Source organism: Oncorhynchus gorbuscha, linkage group LG02, assembly GCF_021184085.1.
Source record: "Oncorhynchus gorbuscha isolate QuinsamMale2020 ecotype Even-year linkage group LG02, OgorEven_v1.0, whole genome shotgun sequence".
Taxonomy (NCBI): domain Eukaryota; kingdom Metazoa; phylum Chordata; class Actinopteri; order Salmoniformes; family Salmonidae; genus Oncorhynchus; species Oncorhynchus gorbuscha.
The window spans coordinates 84576684-84602151 of record NC_060174.1 but is presented as its reverse complement, the minus strand read 5'-3'; the positions used below and the strand labels follow the sequence as shown (position 1 = coordinate 84602151).

Below are 25468 nucleotides of genomic sequence, written 5' to 3'. Positions count from 1 at the left end.
TGTATGAAAGGGATTTGCTTGGGGGACTGGGGTTAGGGGGGGTACACTTGTAATTCAGTACAGCCTTAAGGTGTCTGTGTGTCATCTTTAATTAGCAGTGGTGAGTGGTTTTGACATTGTGTACGTGTGTTTGTAAAGCTGTAATTAGACATGTGTGAGGCTGGATACTGGTTGAGGCTGGGTTGGGTGGTGGGTTAGGGCGGGACGCCCATAGTGGTTGTGGATCGAAGAAAGAGTGGTTAGTGCTGGAAGACTCAGAGTTATTACTTTGACCCGCAGTTGCTAAAAATAACAGAGCCCTATACAGCTTTCCCTCCCAGCCACACACACTTCCTTGTGTGTTTAAACAGCAACTTAAAAGACACACAAACACCATACAAGACATACACTGGCACACACACAAAGACCGGGTTAAAACACACACACAAAGACCGGGTTAAAACACACACACAAAGACTGGGTTAAAACACACACACAAAGACCGGGTTAAAACACACACACAAAGACTGGGTTAAAACACACACACAAAGACCGGGTTAAAACACACACACAAAGACCGGGTTAAAACACACACACAAAGACCGGGTTAAAACACACACACAAAGACCGGGTTAAAACACACACACAAAGACTGGGTTAAAACACACACACAAAGACTGGGTTAAAACACACACACAAAGACTGGGTTAAAACACACACACAAAGACTGGGTTAAAACACACACACAAAGACTGGGTTAAAACACACACACAAAGACTGGGTTAAAAACACACACAAAGACACACACAAAGACTGGGTTAAAAACACACACAAAGACTGGGTTAAAAGACACACACAAAGACTGGACACACAAAGTTAAAAGACACACACAAAGACTAAAAGACACACACAAAGACTGGGTTAAAAGACACACAAAGACTGGGTTAAAAGACACACAAAGACTGGGTTAAAAGACACACAAAGACTGGGTTAAAAGACACACAAAGACTGGGTTAAAAGACACACACAAAGACTGGGTTAAAAGACACACAAAGACTGGGTTAAAAGACACACAAAGACTGGGTTAAAAGACACACAAAGACTGGGTTAAAGACACACAAAGACTGGGTTAAAAGACACACAAAGAGTTAAAACACACAAAGACTGGGTTAAAAGACACACAAAGACTGGGTTAAAAGACACACAAAGACTGGGTTAAAAGACACACAAAGACTGGGTTAAAAGACACACAAAGACACACAAAGGGTTAAAAGACACACAAAGACTGGGTTAAAAGACACACAAAGACTGGGTTAAAAGACACACATAAAGACTGGGTTAAAAGACACACAAAGACTGGGTTAAAAGACACATAAAGACTGGGTTAAAAGATACATAAAGACTGGGTTAAAAGACACAAAGACTGGGTTAAAAGACACACACAAAGACTGGGTTAAAAGACACATAAAGACTGGGTTAAAAGACACATAAAGACTGGGTTAAAAAACACATAAAGACTGGGTTAAAAGACACACAAAGACTGGGTTAAAGATACACAAAGACTGGGTTAAAAGACACATAAAGACTGGGTTAAAAGACACATAAAGACTGGGTTAAAAGATACATAAAGACTGGGTTAAAAGATACATAAAGACTGGGTTAAAAGATACATAAAGACTGGGTTAAAAGACACACACAAAGACTGGGTTAAAAGACACATAAAGACTGGGTTAAAAGATACATAAAGACTGGGTTAAAAGACACATAAAGACTGGGTTAAAAGACACAAAGACTGGGTTAAAAGATACATAAAGACTGGGTTAAAAGACACATAAAGACTGGGTTAAAAGATACATAAAGACTGGGTTAAAAGATACATAAAGACTGGGTTAAAAGACACAAAGACTGGGTTAAAAGACACAAAAGACACATAAAGACTGGGTTAAAAGATACATAAAGACTGGGTTAAAAGTTAAAATACATAAAGACTGGGTTAAAAGACACAAAGACTGGGTTAAAAGACACATAAAGACTGGGTTAAAAGATACATAAAGACTGGGTTAAAAGACACACACAAAGACTGGGTTAAAAGACATAAAGACTGGGTTAAAAGATACATAAAGACTGGGTTAAAAGACACATAAAGACTGGGTTAAAAGATACATAAAGACTGGGTTAAAAGACACACACAAAGACTGGGTTAAAAGACACATAAAGACTGGGTTAAAAGATACATAAAGACTGGGTTAAAAGACACACAAAGACTGGGTTAAAAGACACAAAGACTGGGTTAAAAGATACATAAAGACTGGGTTAAAAGACACATAAAGACTGGGTTAAAAGACACAAAGACTGGGTTAAAAGATACATAAAGACTGGGTTAAAAGACACAAAGACTGGGTTAAAAGATACATAAAGACTGGGTTAAAAGACACATAAAGACTGGGTTAAAAGATACATAAAGACTGGGTTAAAAGACACACACAAAGACTGGGTTAAAAGACACATAAAGACTGGGTTAAAAGATACATAAAGACTGGGTTAAAAGACACACACAAAGACTGGGTTAAAAGACACAAAGACTGGGTTAAAAGATACATAAAGACTGGGTTAAAAGACACATAAAGACTGGGTTAAAAGATACATAAAGACTGGGTTAAAAGACACATAAAGACTGGGTTAAAAGATACATAAAGACTGGGTTAAAAGACACATAAAGACTGGGTTAAAAGATACATAAAGACTGGGTTAAAAGATACATAAAGACTGGGTTAAAAGACACACACAAAGACTGGGTTAAAAGACACACACAAAGACTGGGTTAAAAGACACAAAGACTGGGTTAAAAGATACATAAAGACTGGGTTAAAAGACACACACAAAGACTGGGTTAAAAGACACAAAGACTGGGTTAAAAGACACAAAGACTGGGTTAAAAGACACACACAAAGACTGGGTTAAAAGACACACACAAAGACTGGGTTAAAAGACACATAAAGACTGGGTTAAAAGATACATAAAGACTGGGTTAAAAGACACACACAAAGACTGGGTTAAAAGACACAAAGACTGGGTTAAAAGACACAAAGACTGGGTTAAAAGACACACACAAAGACTGGGTTAAAAGACACACAAAGACTGGGTTAAAAGACACACACAAAGGTTAAAAGACACACACAAAGACTGGGTTAAAAGACACACACAAAGACTGGGTTAAAAGACACACACAAAGACTGGGTTAAAAGACACACACAAAGACTGGGTTAAAAGACACACACAAAGACTGGGTTAAAAGACACACAAAGACTGGGTTAAAAGACACACACAAAGACTGGGTTAAAAGACACACACAAAGACTGGGTTAAAAGACACACAAAGACTGGTTAAAAGTTAAAAGACACACAAAGACTGGGTTAAAAGACACACAAAGACTGGGTTAAAAGACACACACAAAGACTGGGTTAAAAGACACACACAAAGACTGGGACACACACAAAGACTGGGTTAAAAGACACACAAAGACTGGGTTAAAAGACACACAAAGACTGGGTTAAAAGACACACACAAAGACTGGGTTAAAAGACACACACAAAGACTGGGTTAAAAGACACACAAAGACTGAGTTAAAAGACACACAAAGACTGGGTTAAAAGACACACAAAGACTGGGTTAAAAGACACACAAAGACTGGGTTAAAAGACACACAAAGACTGGGTTAAAAGACACACATAAAGACCGGGTTAAAAGACACACAAAGACTGGGTTAAAAGACACATAAAGACTGGGTTAAAAGATACATAAAGACTGGGTTAAAAGACACACAAAGACTGGGTTAAAAGACACACATAAAGACCGGGTTAAAAGACACACATAAAGACTGGGTTAAAAGACACATAAAGACTGGGTTAAAAGATACATAAAGACTGGGTTAAAAGACACAAAGACTGGGTTAAAAGACACACACAAAGACTGGGTTAAAAGACACAAAGACTGGGTTAAAAGACACATAAAGACTGGGTTAAAAGACACATAAAGACTGGGTTAAAAGATACATAAAGACTGGGTTAAAAGATACATAAAGACTGGGTTAAAAGACACAAAGACTGGGTTAAAAGATACATAAAGACTGGGTTAAAAGACACATAAAGACTGGGTTAAAAGACACAAAGACTGGGTTAAAAGATACATAAAGACTGGGTTAAAAGACACACACAAAGACTGGGTTAAAAGACACAAAGACTGGGTTAAAAGATACATAAAGACTGGGTTAAAAGACACATAAAGACTGGGTTAAAAGATACATAAAGACTGGGTTAAAAGACACACACAAAGACTGGGTTAAAAGACACAAAGACTGGGTTAAAAGATACATAAAGACTGGGTTAAAAGATACATAAAGACTGGGTTAAAAGACACACACAAAGACTGGGTTAAAAGACACATAAAGACTGGGTTAAAAGACACATAAAGACTGGGTTAAAAGACACACACAAAGACTGGGTTAAAAGACACACACAAAGACTGGGTTAAAAGACACACACAAAGACTGGGTTAAAAGACACACACAAAGACTGGGTTAAAAGACACACACAAAGACTGGGTTAAAAGACACACACAAAGACTGGGTTAAAAGACACACACAAAGACTGGGTTAAAAGACACACACAAAGACTGGGTTAAAAGACACACACAAAGACTGGGTTAAAAGACACACACAAAGACTGGGTTAAAAGACACACACAAAGACTGGGTTAAAAGACACACAAAGACTGGGTTAAAAGACACACAAAGACTGGGTTAAAAGACACACACAAAGACTGGGTTAAAAGACACACAAAGACTGGGTTAAAAGACACACACAAAGACTGGGTTAAAAGACACACAAAGACTGGGTTAAAAGACACACACAAAGACTGGGTTAAAAGACACACAAAGACTGGGTTAAAAGACACACAAAGACTGGGTTAAAAGACACACACAAAGACTGGGTTAAAAGACACACACAAAGACTGGGTTAAAAGACACACAAAGACTGGGTTAAAAGACACACAAAGACTGGGTTAAAAGACACACAAAGACTGGGTTAAAAGACACACAAAGACTGGGTTAAAAGACACACAAAGACTGGGTTAAAAGATACATAAAGACTGGGTTAAAAGACACACAAAGACTGGGTTAAAAGACACACATAAAGACCGGGTTAAAAGACACACAAAGACTGGGTTAAAAGACACATAAAGACTGGGTTAAAAGATACATAAAGACTGGGTTAAAAGACACACAAAGACTGGGTTAAAAGACACACATAAAGACCGGGTTAAAAGACACACATAAAGACTGGGTTAAAAGACACATAAAGACTGGGTTAAAAGACACACACAAAGACTGGGTTAAAAGACACAAAGACTGGGTTAAAAGACACATAAAGACTGGGTTAAAAGACACATAAAGACTGGGTTAAAAGATACATAAAGACTGGGTTAAAAGATACATAAAGACTGGGTTAAAAGACACAAAGACTGGGTTAAAAGATACATAAAGACTGGGTTAAAAGACACATAAAGACTGGGTTAAAAGACACATAAAGACTGGGTTAAAAGATACATAAAGACTGGGTTAAAAGACACATAAAGACTGGGTTAAAAGACACATAAAGACTGGGTTAAAAGATACATAAAGACTGGGTTAAAAGATACATAAAGACTGGGTTAAAAGATACATAAAGACTGGGTTAAAAGACACATAAAGACTGGGTTAAAAGACACATAAAGACTGGGTTAAAAGATACATAAAGACCGGGTTAAAAGACACAGATGAATGAAATCAAATCCAGATCTCAATACAGTTAAAACTACGATATGTTATGAACAGAGTGCACTACGTTTTGTAGACATCACCCAAAGCCAAAGTTTCAAAAAATGTACATGTTTACAATGAGTGCATGGCCAAATTGTGTTATTGCACACCCACACTTCACAGACCAGGCGTTCCTTAACGGAAATATGCAAATACATGCTAGAATGCACCAATAGGATCTCACTTGCTCATGCTTGGCTCTGCCCAACTTCTTGCTTGTTCTGCCCACTATGCTTCATTTGCTGCCATTGAAACGATAAAGGTGAACTATTTGGTTAGTTGTAAATATCTTTGGTGCTGTATATGTGTTTTTATAAGTGAACGAGCTGCTGATATTTTAGAGAATAATTCCTTTGTTCATACAGACTTACATCGAATGCTTTGCTTCTGATAACAGGGGTGGCAGGTAGCAGGTAGCCTAGTGGTTAGAGTGTTGGGCCAGTAACCGAAAGGTTGTTAGATCGAATACCCGAGCTAACAAGGTAAAAATATGTCATTCTGCCCCTGAACAAGGCAGTTAACCCACTGTTCCTAGGCTGTCGTTGTAAATAAGAAAGTGTTCTTAACCGACTCGCCTAGTTAAATTAAGGTAAATAAATAACACACACTGAAGAAATGGGGTTGTTGAATGTTAAACAACAAATAAAGCCTGACTAACAATATGCTTCATTATAACTTATAGTAAAGATGATTATCCTGGTTGAGGCTGTCAAAGTATGACAAAGAACATCCTGCTTTACTGTACCAAGTACCAAGGACATACAATAAGTCCTCTCATCATGTTATCAACATCTGTTAATACAAACACATGGTGACTAAACCAGACTGTTATCACTGGCCCAACGCAAGTGAATGTCTATTTATTCAAAGATTTAATGCACTGTGAAACTGCACCACAGTGGCTCAAGGTCTTCTACAATTATCATTGCTTGTCCCCATAATGGCTCCAACTGCACTGGCCAACATTAGGAGAATGGATCCACAGGACATAAACAAGTCTAATTACGATTGACATGGTTGACTCTGTTCACAGGCACTGGCCCTGGCCTACACTAAGCTGATCAGTGTGCTCAGGAGGCGCTCAGGCCATCTGCTGTCTGTAAGTACACACATACACAGAGAAATACCTACAGCACGCACAAACACAGTGAGAGAGAGAAAACACATACAGTGCACACACTCAGGGTGATTTGAGGTGTCCGGCTGGCAGATGACAAGTATGTCACTGTAAAGAGTGGCCTGTTCCATTTAAATGGCATTGATGCCAGGAAGGATGCATGGCCGTTATATGGACCTGCAAGTTACCAAGGCCAGTACAGAACAGGGTAGAATCAGACAAAATAGAAGGGGGCCTTTACGTTTGGGGGGCTAGAATCGGGACCCATCAAGGCAAGAAAGGGGTAGCTGATTGGGCTGGGGGTTGGGCTGGTCTGTGTTTTGTAATTACCCTGCACTCTGTAGCAGACAGGCGGTTCATGTAAGTACCAGAGCCACAGCTCAGGGCAACCCTGCATTTAGTTTACGACCCTCTTGAATATGAAACGTATGTATGAGAGACTCTTAGAACAGACAGTGACACAAAGAATTTGACGGCAAGACTGACCAACAAAAAGAGAGAAACAAGAGAATGTTGCCTACAATTCGCACATCCTCACATCTACATATACCTTCCAACACAAAAAGAAACACACATAAAGACTGTTAAACTTTCAGACCCAAAACACCAGCACCATCCGATACACCATAAAAAAGACTCTTTGAAGACCACATGTGTTGACACAATGGTAATTGAGGAGTGAGACAAAAAGAGGGAGTAATCAGTGAAAGAGGTGGTTCCCTCACCCCCACCCCACCAGGCCCCTCCTTTAAGATTAGGATTGGTAATTGGTCTGGCCGTCCCCTCCTGTGGGTGCTGGGTGGGTGTCTGGCAGCAGAATGTTAATCCAAGCAGCCATTAACCTAGTGGTTAGCCCAGCGCCATCTGCACAGAGCTGATCATGGCTAATGAGTGAGAGCCTGGCCAATTGAGGTGGCTTTGTTCTCCGAAAGTACCAGACCAGGGGGAGAGGAAAGGGTTGTGTGTGACTGTGTGAGTGGGTGGTTGAGTGAGAGAGGGGGGTTATAGGACAACAGAGTCTCGCTCAGAGGCATCATCACCCCCATCATGTCTTTTATGTTGCCTTATTCCCCAAGCGTCATGGGCCTACTGATTTAGGGGGTAACCTCTGACCCGTGACTAAATGGAGATGAGCTTTGGGGAGAGGAAAGTGATGGGGAAGGGGGGGGGGGGGGGCGTTACACACCTGCCCCTAAAAACCTGTATTAGGACAGCTGGTACTCCATTAACCCCTAAATCAACCCTCTTCCACACACACACACACACACACACACACACACACACACACACACACACACACACACACACACACACACACACACACACACACACACACACACACACACACACACACACACACACACTAAAATGAACAGAGAGAAAGAAAGACTAAAACATTTACTTCTTTGAAAATAATAGGCATGTCATTAACACTGCATACCGAGAGCTTGCTGAAATTCACCAAACTCTCCATATTTTCGACAAATTGTACCGGTGGTATTTTAAGATCCAACAACATTGGGAACGGGAAAGAGAGGGGATTTCATTCCCAAAGGGAAAAAGTACATTTTACACAAAGATGAGATTTTCAGTGAAGAATCAAATAAAAGGGTTGAGACTGACATCTGCTGGACATATGTGGAGGTGCAGCTTTAAGAACAAAACCCCCACTATCCATGGAAGTTGGTCTGAATGACACATGCACTAAAGGCAACTATACATGGAACAAATAGTTTGACATGTTTTTAGGGTTGAATGGAAGACCATAAACAGTTGCATCACCCTGACTAGGAATCGTAGGAAATTCCTTTCCTTACGGAATGACTGGCGACTCTGGCATTGACTGACTGGCTTATTAAATAAAAGCACATTTTATTGGTCACATACACGTGTTTAGCAGATGTTATTCTGAGAAATGTGTCACATTGTCGAAGGCCAAACATGCTCTGTTTATAGCTTTGGGAGACAAACTGTGTCAACCATATATATATATTTTATTTAACCAGGAAGATCTCATTGAGATTTTAAATCTTTTTCAAGATCGTCCTGGCCAAGATAGGCAGCACCAAGTCATTGCACAATTACAGACAGACAACATGAAAAACTACAGGCAATTTAGTAAAGAAGCATAGAATTCACAGGAGTATAACAAAATCATAAAAGAGCAAATTAAAAACATTGACAGGTCAAGGAATCATCCTCAAAATCCTTCATCAATGATTTAAAAACACCAATCGGGTCAAGTTCCTCCAGTTTAAAAGCATGTTGTAAGGCGTTCCAAATTCAGTTTGGACATTTGGAACGTTGAGATCAGATTAAGATTGCCTAGTTAAATTAAGGTTACATTTTTTTTACATTTAAACGCTACATTGCAGTACCGAAATCTGTACAAAATGTTGAATTCCAGAAGGATTGTGTCATCTGGCTTGGGCTGTAGCTTTAGCTAAAACAAGGCCAAATAAAGCTGAATCGCTGAAATAATAGCCTTTGGCGAAGATGTGAAAGGAAATTCCTGTGCAGCTCTGATGTCCTTCCTGGCTGGCATTGCCGTTTCCTCTGAATACATTCCACAATCTGCCTGGCAGAAAGAGAAACACCATAACAGGGTTAATTGGCTTTGTCTGGTTGGCAAACCTCAGCACTTTTCAAACTTCTTTGCATTGTAAAGACTTCTGGATGTTTATGTGACCTCCAAAACAAAAACCATCCAGCATTTCTTACCCACTATCTGGAGGTATAAGTCAACTATATTTTTGGGGATAAATAAATCATCATGGCAATATTTCTCTTCTCTCAGAACTGGGGTTAGCTTTAGTGGGAGTGTTGACGAGGACAAGGCTGGAGATGACTGTCATAATGATTGAGTTCGAATAACAGACTGGAAGCTTCTAAAGGAGGGTGGTGCTTGGAATCATTGTTCTTCCTCTGTCAACCATGGTTACCTGCAAGGCAACACGTGCCGTCATCATTGCTTTGCACAAAAAGGGCTTCACAGGCAAGGATATTACTGCCAGTAAGATTGCACTTAAATCAACCATTTATCAGATCGTCAAGAACTTCAAGGAGAGCAGTTCAATTCTTGTAAAGAAGACTTCAGGGCGCCCAAGAAAGTCCAGCAAGCGCCAGGACCATCTCTTAAAGTTGATTCAGTTGCGGGATCACCAGTACAGAGCTTGCTCAGGAATGGCAGCAGGCAGGTGTGAGTGCATCTGCATGCACAGTGAGGTGAAGCCTTTTGGAGGATGGCCTGGTGTCAAGAAGGGCAGCAAAGGAGCCACTTCTCTCCAGGAAAAACATCAGGGACAGACTGATATTCTGCAAAAGGTACAGGGATTGGACTTCTGAGGACTGGGGTAAAGTCATTTCTCTGATGAATCCCCTTTTCGATTGTTTGGGGCATCCGGAAAAAAGCTTGTCCAGACAAGATAAGGTGAGCGCTACCATCAGTCCTGTGTCATGCCAACAGTAAAGCATCCTGAGACCATTCATGTGTGGGGTTGCTTCTCAGCCAAGGGAGTGGGCTCACTCACAATTTTGTCTAAAAACACAGCCATGAATAAAGAATGGTACCAACACATCCTCCGAGAGGTACTTCTCCCAACCATCCAGGAAGTTTGGTGACGAACAATGCCTTTTCCAGCATGACGGAGCACCTTGCCATAAGGCAAAAGTGATAACTAAGTGGCTCGGGGAACAAAACATGAATATTTTGGGTCCATGGCCAGGAAACTCCCAGACCTTAATCCCATTGAGAAATTGTGGTCAATCCTCAAGAGGCAGGTGGACAAACAAAAACCCACAAATTCTGACAAACTCCAAGCATTGATTATGCAAGAATGGGCTAACATCAATCAGGATGCAGCCCAGAAGTTAATTGACAGCATGCCAGGGCAGATTGCAGAGGTCTTGAAAAAGAAAGGTCAACACTGCAAATATTGACTCTTTGCATCAACTACATTTAATTGTCAATAAAAAGCCTTTGGCACTTATGAAATGCTTGTAATTATACTTCAGTATTCCATAGTAACATCTGACAAAAATACCTAAAGACACTGAAGCAGCAAACTTTGTGAAAAATTAATATTTGTGTCATTCTCAAAACTTTTGGCCACGACTGTACAGGTGTCATTGTTCACAAAGCAGTATGGGGGGCTGTCTAGCTCCAACCTATCCTTTCTTTTGATTGGTGTTTACATCTCATTATTGTAATCCTTTTTTGAATATTCGATGAGGGTTGTTGACGTCAACTGCATGTAGTCAATGAAGAGAGATGCTATGCTTAACTAGACTAATTTTCCCACCATTTATTTTTCCCCATAGGAAATTTTAGAAACACAAAATAAGGGCTGTGTTTTGTGTAGGTTTACCCTGGCATGATGTTTTGATAACCATGTAAATCTCTCCCGGACAAGGTGACTTTTATCAATATATTCAGCTCTATTTGCTCAGATTCGAAAATTCTAATTAGCGTAAAAGTAGACAACATGTAAGACTACACATCTCTGCAAGCTCTTGAATGTCATCTCTAACTGACCTTTGCTAACAGGTATTTTGTTAATTTAAAAGTTGCACAGGACAGTTCACAAAATTGTCCATTTAAATAAATGTAGCCAATTGATACATTACTACATTTAGTTAACATTAGATCATTAATTCTTACCTTTTCCTCGATTCGGGAGTCTCGTCTAGATCATCATTGCATTTGTAGTTCTTTATGATAGCCACATTAGAAGCTATTTAGAATTTCATTTTTAGGGGTAAATACAGTCGAATATATTGCCAAGTCAGCTTGTCGTAGAGAGATTTACATGGTTATCAAAACGTCACGCCAGGGTAAGCGTACAAGAAACACAGTCCTTATTTGAAGTGTTGTTGTTTTTACTATGGGAAAAATGAATGGTGGAAAAACGATTGGAACCATTTCATTGTTTGACCGCTGGGTTTTGTGGGTATTATGACTCATACTGTGGTACTCCATAAAGCCATTCATTTTTTTTTGTCCACACTCTCTCATTAGCCTCCAAAAACTCCTTGCTTGGTGGGAGAAACAACGTCACTTGCTGGAGGGAGACAGATCTTCCGCCGAGTTCAGCCTCTCTCCTCCTCACTGAGTTTATTCACTAATCATAAGTATGATTGGCTAAGTAATCATGATTTTTAAATTCCGGCCGGTGAAAAACCCAAGTTAGAGCAATTTATCTCGTCTGATTCTTTTAGGATTCGTGTATTTATTTTCGCAATAAAGTAATGTCAACAGTAAAACATTGTTTTTGCACAGAATATGCGCTGATTGGGGTTTGCGAATAAATTATGGAAAATGTTGACGCGCGGCATTATGGGATATCAAAGTCCTCCGGCGGCGCGGTGCCGCCATGTCTCCAAGAGAGAAGCGGTTCACAGCGTTTAGCTCTCTCGTGTTTTGTTCTATCGTAATATTCTGTCTAGTTGTGTATTATATTCCAACCTTTTTTTATATAGTTTTCATTCTTGGAGTTTGTTGCGTTGCCTGTATTTATCACAGCGGAGAATCACTCAACGCTAGGTTAGGCCCTCATCCACGCCATGGTCTGACTATTCCACCCGTGCTGCGACGCTGGTTGCCAGAGATTGCGAACGGATTACCCACAGCGGGGAGAGTCAGAAGTCGCACGGTCAAGGGTGATGTTAGGGAACCGCTAGTATTTACCGACCAAAGACGTTCCGAGAGCGCTATTTATCGGAAAGTCGCGGGACAAAGCGACTCATTTCTGTTCAGTCCTCGGGATATACTAATGGGAAGTTACATTGGGAAGGCAGAAAGTCCTCCCTCAGTTGTTGGGAGGCCGCGAGCCGATGCGAATTTGCGTGTTAACCCAAACGCACGAGAACAACTGCGCGAAATATTGGCGCGACCCAACCACGCTGTTTATACTCCGAACAAAAGACTGTCATTTGGGAGGTGAGTACTGAAATGTTTAACTTGCTAACTTTAGCATTAAAGTTCTTAGGCAAGCTAACAATGACTAGGTAGTTAGCCTAGCATTGTCAGCTAACGTAGCTAGCTGGTTTGCAGCTGTCAGTAGCCAATGTGTTAACCGTAGTTAAATAAAAGTCCGAAACAAAATTGCGCCTACGGATCATGTTGCACACATGGTGCAATTGTCACACGATTTTAAACTATTCCAATGTTGCTACGGTTCGTGTCCTAGGTCGTCATCATTAAATAGGAAAACGGCTTGTTTTTAAATGTATTGAGAAGACGTGCTGCTTCGCCGCAACACACTCGCATTCCCTCCAATATTTGAAAATGTGGGAGTTTCTATCAGCTCAATTCTCTACAAGGAAATGTTCATTCCCACCTCAGTTCGTGCTCGAGATGTATATCGTTCTTCTTTGGATGACAGTATGGCACGAGACAAACGATAACAATGTTTTGAACATGCATTATAGGAAGTTTTACAGTAAGAATCTTTTCCACTGTAATGATTTCAGCATTTACAATAGCTTTCACTATCATTTTCAAAACATTGATAGCTATTAAAGTAGCTATTTAAACAAATGGTTGGTCAGCTCAGGCTCCTGACAGATAGAATGTCCCCTATTTTGTTTAAATTCCCGTTTGTGGAATATAAAATCAGTTTATAAATGATCTACGTCAGACAGCTTCCCGCAATGACCTAATCTTGTGGTCACATTGTGTGCAGGGAGCCCCTTGGCATGATGGGCAGGTTCACCATAACTCCCCAACGCCACTACCCCCTCCAGCAGACCGGCACATCCTCTGTGGGCATCCTGCCACCTGCCCAGTGGGACAGCTTCAAAAAGAAGAACATTCTCACCTCTCGAAAATCCCCAGCAGTCCACAGTCCAGTCACAGTGAAGATTGCTAGGCCAGATCGCAACACTTCTCAATCCCCTTTGTAAGTCATATTGGCCCTGTCTTGCCACATCTTAATTTTTCTATCAACATTTTTGTAGGTCTGTTGGTGATAATGCAAGCAACTTGTACTTCTGTGATCATTCTGTGGCACATTATTTGAGTGTCCATATGCAGTTTGAAAACATCCTTAGTAGTTGGGTGGCCCTTCTGACATTTGTTTTGCAATTGATGTTGTCTGCAGCTTTGATCATTTGAACTCCCCGGGAATCCTTGGTTCTCCAGACCTGGGGGCCCCTGCAGACCCTTGCTCCAGGGAGACTGTTCTGAGCATGCTCAAAGAGAGCCGCAAGAGAGAGGTGGACAATGAAGATGACAGGAGCTTCACTGCAGGGCAAAAGAGCAAAAGGAGGTATGTGACTACCACAGGATGCAATCCCTTTGTATACAACATACTGTTCTTCTCACACTTCAGTGTCTCTCTTGGTATTGTGTGGCTCTTGAAGACTGTTTACAACGTACACCTGCTTTTTGTTCACTTAGGCGTCATGACAGCAGTGGGAGTGCTCACTCGGCATTTGAGCCACTGCTGCCCAATGGGGCTCCTACACAGCCGGTGCCCAAGTAAGTGTGAGGAATGCCTGTACAAAAAGTTTTTCTCTGTAATTAAAGTTCTGATATTACATTTGAATGCGACTTTGCTTTCATTCAGTGTGTTATATAGATATGTTTAGTTATATCTAAGTAATTAATTATTCAAATACTGTATCTCCTCTTCCAATGTCTCCTGAAATCCTGTTTCCACTCCTATAGGCCTGGTACGCTGAAGCGAGGACTGAACGCTATGACTGAGGAGTCAATGATGAAGAAGTCGCGCACCTCTTCCATCAGTTCTGTGAGCTGTGGCCTGACCCCCAGCGGCACCCTGGGCTCGGTCCGCAACTCCATCCGCAGCTCCCTCAGCTCCTCACAAGGCTTTGCTCAGGTACTTTTCATAATTTGGATGGACAGTACTCCTCTGATTGGGTATTCCTCTTGTTGGGATCGACAGCCAGGAGTTCAGTTGACAGAGCTGACCTACACAGAGCAGTATTGTCAGAAAACCGGGGGGTGGCAACTGAGTCAGTTGCTCAACTGAATGCATTGAACTGAAATGTCTTCCACATTTAACCCAACCCCTCTGAATCAGAGAGCTGTGTGTGATGCCCTTTAACCTAACCCTCACTTTCACGTTTGTTTTTCAAGCGGAAAAAGGCCTCCACCCGCAGCCTCTCCCCTCTCTCCAGCCCTGGGTCATCCCGCTCCCAGACCCCAGAGAGAGCCTCTAAAAAGCCCAGGTATTCACCCTTCTAGACATTTCTAGGTTCACATCATGTCCTGTGATGAAATGAGAACTGCCATTGTTGCATGCATTTTATGACCTTGCTTTTTCTGTCTGCCAGGGAAGAGGATGCTCGCTCCCCCAGCTCTGCATCCTCGACTAGGTCTGACAAGACCTTGATGGACCCAGCACCCACCACTGGTTAGAGCATGTTTATGATGTTATTCCAGATCAGGCTCAGTGCTTTTGGTGTTGTCCCAAAATGGACTTATGTTTTGATTATAAGTAATTGAAAATAACTGGAGCCGCCACATTAATGTTCAATGCACTATATTTCCTGTTACAGAAAAACTGACTCTAGCCCCAGAGGTCCATGTGGCGTCAGACTCTGCCGGTAGTGGGAAACGGAAACGCAAGATTCCGCTGGTGTCGAGTCGTAGAGGAGACCAAATATCTCTAGTGAGAAATTCTGCGTAATAGAACATGTACTCAAATGGGACATGTAGCTAATCATCTGACAGATGGAGTCTTAACATTGATGTTGTCTTTGCAGCCTCCACCTCCTGAGCTGGGCTACACCATCACTGTGAAAGACCTGGATCAGGAGAAAAAAGCTGCTCTCAGCCAGATCAACACAGTCCTCGAAGAGTGTGGTGCGTATTCCCAGATCACAACTTTTATAAAACAGTTTGTCAACAACAACAAAGTATGGGATATTGATGTTGTGGTCATTTTTTAGTACCAGAGAAATCTGTGCCAGCTCCAGTAGTGACCACATCTTCTCAACCTCCTGTGTCAAGCGACCCCACACCCACCCTGGCCACCCTGCTGGCCAGCCCTCTTTCCATATCGACATCTGCCAGTGTGGTGGCTCCTATCTCTGTGATCAACCTGGATCCTGTCCCCTCAAGCACAGCTGCACCTGTCACCACCACCCCCGCGGCCAACCCTCTCCTGGAGTCTCTTAAAATGATGAGGAACAACTCCCTCGCCAGTGCTGCTGCCACCACTCCAGGTCTGTTAATCACATATCAATCATTTAAAGTTGGAAGACACTTCTTTTTGGTGGTCTTTGAATGAAGATGATACTCAAAAACCTGTTTTTCACTTCTTCTTTTTTCTCCCTTCCAGCCCCGGCTGTCTCCTTGGTGAAAGTATTGATGACTCCTGCACCACTGGTGACTTCTGCTCTGCAGGCAGAGACCAGCTTGACTGCTCCTCAGCCCACACCAGCTTCTTCCTTCCAGCCTGCCCCAACCTCCCTCTCCCAGCCTGCCAGCACCATGTCCTCTGCTTTCATCCAGGTGCTGAGCCAAGTCACCAAGGCCCCCAGCAGTGTCCCCAGCCTGGGTGGAGCTAGCTTGTTTGGCCTGGCCAACACACTGAAAGCCCCTTCCTCCTCACTGGCCCCCACCGCCACCACAGAAACAACAAGCAGTAATAATCCCCTCCTGGCCTCTGTGTTCAAGCCCATCTTCGGGCCTGCGACCCCAGCCTCCCCAGCCACAGAGAGCACACCTGCTGTCCCAACCTTTAAGCCCATATTTGGAAGTGCCACAGCCACCAGTGCTTTTGGACAGCCAGCTGCTACCTCAGCCCCCTCCACAGCCAGCGCATCTGCTTCATTGCTCAGCGGGCTCACCAACAGCAGTACAGTGGCCCCTGCTGCCTCCCTGTTCACTGGGGTGTCCAGCAGCACCGCTCCTGCCCCAGTCCCCTCCGCAGTCCCAGCCGCCCCGCCATCTGTCAAGTCTCTGTTTGGAAACTGGAGTGCGCCGCCTGCAATGACCTCTGCCACGACCATTGCCCCTGCCACAGGAAGTACTTTCCAGTTCGGCTCCACCACAGCTCCTGCACCCACCCTCAGCTCCACTGCAGCCGCCACCACTAGCAACAACAGCTTTTCGTTTGGTGCCATGACCACCACCTCTGCTGCCACTCAACTCGCCCCCCCAGCCACCGCCCAGGGGGGATTTACCTTTGGCCAGGCTGCAGCCACCCAAAACTCTACCACCGCATCCTTCAGTGGCTTTGGCATGGCCACTGCAGTCACTACTACTGCTGCAGCACCTGCAATCCAGTCCACGTTCACGTTTGGGAAGTCATCATTCGACGCCTCCACAGCATCAGCGTTCCCTAGCGCGACTCAGGCCCCGGCTGCTGCTTCCGCAGCAGCTAATCCTTTCACATTTGGGTCAGCTGGGGCCACCCCTGCCCCCTTCGCTTTTGGTGCAGCTGCCACTACGGCAGCTTCTACATTTGGGACCGCCACTAAGCTGGCATTTGGAGCCAGCTCTACAGGTTTTGCATTTGGAAACACTGTGGCTGTCCCAGCAGCCCCTGCCTTTGGCTCTGCCACTCAGACTGCCGGCACACTCCCAGCCTCTGCCCCAACCTTCTCGTTTGGTGGTGTGTCTGCACAGCAGGCCCCCGCTACCCCTGTCCAGCCAACCACCGGAGGATTCAACTTCGGCGCAGCAATTTCAGGCACTCCGTTTGGAACACCCAACCTCACAACACAGACACCAGGCTTCAACTTCGGGGCTGCTGTTAGTGACAAGCCAGCCTTCGGTCAGTAGATTATAATATAACACACTTTTACTGATTTTTGTTTTCATCCACAACAGATTTTTATTATTTAAAATAAATCAGATGTTGGTCAATGTTGCATTTTGGTGGCAGTGAAATTTTACAGTATTGGCCAATTTTTAAAGTCCAGTTCAATCCAAAACCAATGTTTAATAGATGTATTTTATTCTACTCTAATTGTTCATTTATTGTACAGGGACGTCTACCCCTACTTTTGGCCAGAGCACAGCTGCAGGTCCTATCGCCTTTGGAAGCCCAGGAACTCCAGTCCAAGGATTCAGTGCTTTGGCACCCTCAGCATTCGGTAAGAAAATAACTAGAGCTTGATTCTGATTCTCTAGCGTTCTGCCTGAAGCGTGCAGCAAAAAGCATAGGCTGTGTTTCTTCCTGAAGCTGTAATGGTTATAGTCAACAGCCAGGTGCATCTTTATGTTGACATGTTTTTTGTTGTTGACCAGGTTCTCCATCAACTCCCTCGTTCTCCATTGGTGCTGGCTCCAAAACATCAGGGGCACGCCAGAGGCTACAGGCCCGAAGGCAGCACCCCAGGAAGAAATAGCCTAGCCAAGGCCGGTAGCGCATGGCTTGGAAGCCCTTACCCATTCAGCACCGCTATCGATGACACCCATTACACCCTCCAGAGGAGCTGAACTGCTGCTATGGCTAACACAGCTTTCCATTGTAAGCCCTGTTGTTCCCCTGGGCTGGCCTGCTTTGTGGTACAAGGCTAGCAGAGGCGCACACGGCCCTCCTAGGATGCCTACTGCTCTGACAGTGTAGCCACTCTCCCAGGGAGGATCAGAAAAGGGGATAGGAGGCAGAACGAAACAATGTATTATACTTAAAAAACAAACGACTATTGAAATCCATTTGACTTTAAGTGTAGCATATCCAATTCAAACAACCCCCCCCCCCCTGCTTTTTGAGTTTTCCCTACTAGACCTGTTTATGAGCCGTTTTTGATTTGCTAATAGAGCAGGATTTGTTCAGATCCGACGCGCTTCTCACTCACTTTGTTTTTGTATAAAATTCTAAGTAGGACTGTGTGTTAACGCCTATACAAGGGCTGAACTGTTTTTTTTTTTTGACGTATGCCCACGGTCAAAATAGGGTTGACGTCAGTATGATCTGCATGGACATATCCAGTTGTACATGGCAACCATAATGTATAGGAGATGTTGACAGTTTTTAGATAATGAATTGTGTTTATTTTACATGTAAAGTTTCAATTTGGATTCCTAATGGCTGTTTCACTCGGTTAATGAAGACTTGTATGTGGCATCTTGGCACTTAAAAGGGCAAACTAATTAGGCCTACCTGTGTTTTGAATGAGTGCTTAGTGTAGTTGTCTCAGATATGCCCTTGTATTATTGTGCAGTGTCACAGGCACTGGGAAGCATTCCTACAATGGAATTTGTTCTACTCGTTTGATCCTTAATGACAGAATAAGGTGAACAATAAAATCCTTTTGATATACATAATTTATGTTTAACTGATCTGGGGATGGCATTATGATCATGTGGAGTCCCAGGGTAGTAGTCATTCGTGTGTCGATATTGTGTTTGTGTAAATGGGCTACCCTGGACTTGCGCTAAAAACCAAAGGTCTGACCTACAAAATATTCTCTCTTCTACCACCGCTTAAGTCCTTTTCTCTACTCCTGCTATCGCCATAGTGAAGATGGGAGGTGGGGACATTCAAGACCGATCGGGGAACTGTTTGAGAATGTTAACAAAACCTTCCTCCTTCCCTTGAAGTACCGTCTGTGGATAGTATTCCGTTGGATGGAAAAAAGCAAGTTACTGCAGCTTCCATGTATCCTAACCTAGTGAATTACTTCAAGGCAGAGGACGTAAGGATGCGTTTTGAATGTGGTCAGAGCAGTTGTGCTATGGGAGGGGTGGGTATGGTGGTCCTGGCGAGCCATAGGAGATGCAGGGTTTTCGCCCAGCACTGGAACACCAGATTCAACTAGTCACAGTCTTGATTAAAGACCCTGTTTGATCAATTAAATACAGCGTTGTAAGTGTTCCCCACCAACATTGCACAGAACAATGTATGTCTTGAAAGCCAGCCCCCACCTTCACACAGAGCCCCCATAAGATCTATCATAGAGTTCTGACTGGCCATGATAGAAACATCTGGGGACTGTACCACAATACCCCTGCATTTGTATACTACCAAGACAAAGCTGAGTGCATTTATAAAATTAACTGAGCTTGGTGCTCACATGCTCCCCTCTTATGCATTGATGATGGACATACTTGCGCCTTCAGCAGTCAAACCGCTTTCCCCTCCCTTGTATGATTCCCTTCAAGTCTTTTCTGGTGTTTTTTTGCTTGTTACTGTTTTTGCCTCGGTGAGCCTGGCTTGGAGGAAATAATGTGGTGAATGGCGGCATATTGGTAGTGCCGGACATGGGTTTTATCTGCACATTCAATGGATGAGGTTAAGAGTTTTTGTTTACTTTTTAACAATTTAATGATGGATGTGTTTGGGTGTGACTATACAACTAGATTCACAAATGTGCACAGCAGGAGAGGTGTTCTTGTCATTAATGCTGGATTGAAACTCAGGACTAAAGGAACTGGAGGGGAATTGTCTTCTTTCATGTCAAACTTAACCTCTTTGTTGTGCGCAAAACATTTTACTAACGATGTAGGTTACAAAAATTACCTCGGGTGTTGAATCGGTTATTAATTGGTCCACCCCTCTTGAGACAGAACTAGGATTTTGAATACTAATTTTTAATCAGAACTTCTCCTGTTCGAGCCAGTTAGTGTTTGGAAGAGGTGTGTGTGTGTGTGTGTGTGTGTGGCATGATTTGACTAAATAGTGGCAATGAATGAACATTTTTTTTTAAACGCACAAACTTTATTTTTGTATTAAAGCAGGTTGCCTTTTAGAATTCCTTCAAGCTTGGCTCACTGGCGCAATTGGTCTATAGTTATTGAATTTAATTTGTTAATCTTTCCTCAACCGTATTGCAATGGTGGAATAAAAGCGTCTAAAAGTTTCAATTTGGAAGAGCCCCACTTTTTTTATACACGAGCGTACTGGGTATGCTAGTGTATGTGAATGCTGTTTTGTCTGATCATTGTGTACAGTACAAGCCTCTGACACATGTGAATTGTCACTTTAGAGAGCGAGACTGGCTTTGCGTGTGGCTGAGTGTATAGAAAAATACTGACGTTAATGTTTTTTTGTGCTGGGACACTCAAGTACCCTGTTCATTTTTAAAAGCATAATCTATTTCAATATGCAGCATTAACTCAAACCACAAATGGCCTGGCCACCTTTTTGTTGAAGTGTTTGTTCCCATAGATAGGGCTTAATTATTGTCTTGTTTTTTTGTTTTTTTTACCCCTTTTTCTCCCCAATTTCGCGGTATCCAATTAGTTTTTTTTTAGTAGCTACTATCTTGCCTTATCGCTACAACTCCCGTACGGGCTCCGGAGAGACGAAGGTTGAAAGGCATGCGTCCTCCGATACACAACCCAACCAAGCCGCACTGCTTCTTAACACAGCGCGCATCCAACCCGGAAGCCAGCCGCACCAATGTGTCGGAGAAAACACCGTACACCTGGCAACCTTGGTTAGCGCGCACTGCGCTGGCGCTGCAGTACAGCGCCCTTAACCACTGTGCCACCCGGGAAGGCTGTCTTGTGTTATTGTTAGGGATTTCCGGTATGTACAATTGAAAAGCACATTGAATGTAGTATAATATTTTGTACGATTTGCAATTTTCTGTTCATAATTGGACTTTTTGTGCTTTACCCATTTTAGTACAACATTGATGTCCTTCAGTAGATCACCAAATCCGCATACACATTTGTAAATTGAACATGGTCGGTCATTCAGCCTTGTGCAGAGCTGTGTAAATAAGTATAGGTGTTTTAATTGGACTTATTGTGGCCATATTTAACCGTATGGATTTAACCAAGGGCTCAGGCTATTTAATGTGTTTTATTTTTGTTGTCGAGGAGGCACCAAAATGACTTATCTGAAATGTAGACTTTTGATAATATGACAGTGTTTTTAGAGGGTTAGATGTCTTAACGGTTGCCTTGGACCTTTATATCTCTATCATTTCAGGGCAGGCCAAAATTCCATCCCACCCAAACAGACTGAAATTCCAGGTGGTCCTTTTGAAGATTCTGTGTTTAACCCATAAGTCTAAGACCTGTAAATAAAATGTTGAAGCAATTATTTTTATATCACCCCCCCAAAAAAAGTTTAATTCTGAAGTCCTTTATCTGAGCGATCTAAGATCAGGGGGAAAAAACAAGTCACATGTATTACAGTCCTTATTTTTGGTACTATACAGTCCATTTATACTTCAATTAATTTCCCCATCTAGTGTAGAGGGGACCTACAAGTGAGGCCTGTGGGAGTCCTAAAGAAAAACGACATGTTCAGGAGTTTCACCTTTTCATAGAAAGGGTCATAGTAGTTTGTATGCCAAAACCGTTCCAATGCTAGACAATTTTGTGAGAACTGTTTTTTAGATTGATGTGGGGGCGTGGACATAAACCTTTGGGGGTTTAGTCACATGTACAGGGTTGCAGGTGTGAATGTAAGGTATAGTGAATCTTTTCACTGTACATTTATTTATTTAACCTTTAACTAGGCAAGTCCAACATGCAGGACTAAGTGAAATAAAATTATGAAAATGGTAATAAACTATAGAAAAAGCATTATATACATAACTCTGATGAATCAATAATGTATTTTGGGGTGGAGGCAGGGTAAAGATTCTAGGGGTGGGGTGGAATGTCAACTGGGAGAGCAGCATGTAGGGTAAATGGTGGTGGGAGGGGTCCATAGGGGGATCAGCAGGGGAAGCAGGTAGCTGGTGGTTATTCAGCTGCCTACTCCCCCTATGGACATTCCCCCCCTCTTATAGCTCTTGCACTAAATAGACATTTTTACAGTATTATTCCCATCTCAGCGTGGAAATATAAAACACAGGAAAGTCATGTTTTTGACTGAGTTTAATTTATGACTGATGTGGCTATATCATCTACTGTATGGAGGGATGTTTGTGTGACAGTAACCACGTTTTTATCTGAGTAAAGTCACATAGGCATATATTAAAAACATGACTGCTGTGATGTAAACACACTTTCAGTACAATTACATAAATACTTAAGGCTATAATTTAACCTACAATATTTCTTAAGTTATTTTGCGCATTTTGATATTGCCTATAACATGCAACATTTCTGGTATTTGTATTATATTATACATTTTGAAAATGTAATATATTGTATATTTTGCTAATTCTAAACAAATAATAACTTGTAATTTAGTAAAATATCATAAATGGATGATGGACATCCATAAATTAATACATACCATATGAAATGTAACATACTGAATGTTCAGAATGCTCTGAGACCATGTTAGAACACGGCACAGCCAAGCTTCGATGTTGACTTGCGATAAGGCGAAATATGGCTTGTCCAAATAACAGCCACAGTTGACTACCAAGGCACCCTAAACCAGTGTCCCTTTGAAGGGTCATTCTCATTCCACTTTAGCAACATTGTTTTTCTTACTCCTCTTTCCTCCTGTTATCTGTCTGTTCCTTAGTGGTGTTAGGCTCCTCAGCCATATCCTCAGTCCCATCTTTTTCTTCCTCCTCGCTCCTCCTGATGTTTGTCTTTTCCTCAGTAGGGTTGGCTTTCTCAGCCACATCCTGAACCTCATCCTTATCTTCTGTGATCTCAGCCTCATACTTGTCCTCACTGGCAGAAGGACTACTTGGACTCATCTCAGCAGCAACTGGATTGCTACACTAGTTAAGACGAGCATTAACAATGTTGCATTTTTGTTGGTGATTAAAACTTCATGCAGCAAACAGTATAATCTAGATGTTTTTTCTATAAATATCCTCTTTCAATTAATGAGTTTCATTGAATGTGATGTAATTCAAATGGGCTCTCGAGTGGCGCAGTGGTTTAAGGCACTGCATCTTAGGGCAAGAGGTGTCACTACTCGAGGTTGACCGATTATGATTTTAACGCCGATACCGATTATTGGAGGACAAAAAAATGTTTTGCCGATTAATCGGCAGATTAAAAATTTTAAAAAACATTATTTTGTTGTAATAATGACAATTACAACAATACTGAATGAACACTTATTTTAACTTAATATAATACATAAAAATCAATTTAGCCTTATAAATAATGAAACATGTTCAATTTGGTTTAAATAATGCAAAAAAAGTGTTGGAGAAGAAAGTAAAAGTGCAATATGTTCCATGTAAGAAAGCTAACGTTTAAGTTCCTTGCTCAGAACATGAGAACATATCAAAGCTGGTGGTTCCTTTTAACATGAGTCTTCAATATTCCCAGGTAAGAAGTTTTAGGTTGTAGTTATTTTATGAATTATAGGACTATTTCTCTCTATACCCTTTGTATTTCATTTGACTATTGCATGTTCTTATAGGCACTTTAGTATTGCTAGTGTAACAGTATAGCTTCCGTACCTCTCCTCGCTCCTACCTGGGCTCGAACCAGGAACACAACGACAACAGCCACCCTCGAAGCAGCGTTACCCATGCAGAGCAAGGGGAACAACTACTCCAAGTCTCAGAGCGAGTGACATTTGAAACGCTATTAGCGCGCACCCCGCTAACTAGCTAGCCATTTCACATTGTTACAACAGCCTAATCTCGGGAGTTGATAGGCTTGAAGTCATAAACAGCGTAGCTGCTGGCAAAACGCACGAAAGTGCTGTTTGAATGAATGCTTATGAGCCTGCTGGTGCCTACCATTCCTCAGTCAGACTGCTCTATCAAATCATAGACTTAATTATCACATAATAACACACAGAAATACGAGCCTTAGGTCATTAATATGGTAGAATCCGGAAACAATCATCTCGAAAACAAGACTATTATTCTTTCAGTGAAATACAGAACCGTTCTGTATTTTATCTAACGGGTGGCATCCATTAGTCTAAATATTCCTGTTACATTGCACAACCTTCAATGTTATGTCATAATTACGTAAAATTCTGGAAAATTTGTTTGCAATGAGCCAGGCGGCCCTAACTTGCATATACGCTGACTCTGTGTGCAATGAACGCAAGAGAAGTGACACAATTTCACCTGGTTAATATTGCCTGATAACCTGGATTTATTTTAGCTAAATATGCAGATTTAAAAGTATATACTTATGTGTATTGATTTTAAGGAAGGCATTTGTGTTTATGGTTAGGTACACGTTGGAGCAACGACAGTCCTTTTTCGCAAATGCGCACTGCATCGATTATATGCAATGCAGGACACGCTAGGTAAACTAGTAATATCATCAACCATGTGTAGTTATAACTAGTGATTATGATTGATTAAGTTTAATGCTAGCTAGCAACTTACCTTGGCTTCTTACTGCATTTGCGTAACAGGCAGGCTCCTCGTGGAATGCAATGAGAGGCAGGTGGTTAGAGCGTTGGACTAGTTAACCGTAAGGTTGCAAGATTGAATCCCTGAGCTGACAAGGTAAAAATCTGTCATTCTGCCCCTGAACAAGGCAGTTAACCCACTGTTCCTAGGCCGTCATTGAAAATAAGAATGTGTTCTTAACTGACTTGCCTAGTTAAATAAAGATTAAATAAAGGTGTAAAAAAAAAAATTTGAAATCGGCCCTAATTAATCAGCCATTCCGATTAATCAGTCGACCTCTAGTCACTACAGTCCCTGTTTCGAATCCAGGCTATATCACATCCGGCTGTGATTGGG

The 25468-nt window shown here is 42.1% G+C and overlaps 1 protein-coding gene across 2 annotated transcripts; it reads left to right on the top strand.

Moving 5' to 3' along the window:
- Positions 1 to 11949: 11949 nt before the first annotated feature.
- On the top strand, positions 11950 to 20738 carry pom121 (POM121 transmembrane nucleoporin). 2 transcript variants are annotated; one of them, XM_046325106.1, is made up of 13 exons: positions 11950 to 12082; positions 13636 to 13851; positions 14053 to 14220; positions 14352 to 14432; positions 14622 to 14793; positions 15054 to 15145; positions 15251 to 15330; positions 15476 to 15588; positions 15683 to 15782; positions 15869 to 16144; positions 16261 to 17700; positions 17915 to 18022; positions 18177 to 20738. In XM_046325106.1, the coding sequence occupies exons 2-13, from the start codon at positions 13649 to 13651 to the stop codon at positions 18275 to 18277; spliced, it is 2934 nt and encodes a 977-aa protein (XP_046181062.1). In that variant the 5' UTR covers positions 11950 to 12082; positions 13636 to 13648; the 3' UTR covers positions 18278 to 20738. The 2 variants fall into 2 exon arrangements, with proteins under 2 accessions (XP_046181062.1, XP_046181054.1); XM_046325098.1 differs by lacking the exon at positions 11950 to 12082 and adding an exon at positions 12132 to 12890.
- Positions 20739 to 25468: the final 4730 nt, after the last annotated feature.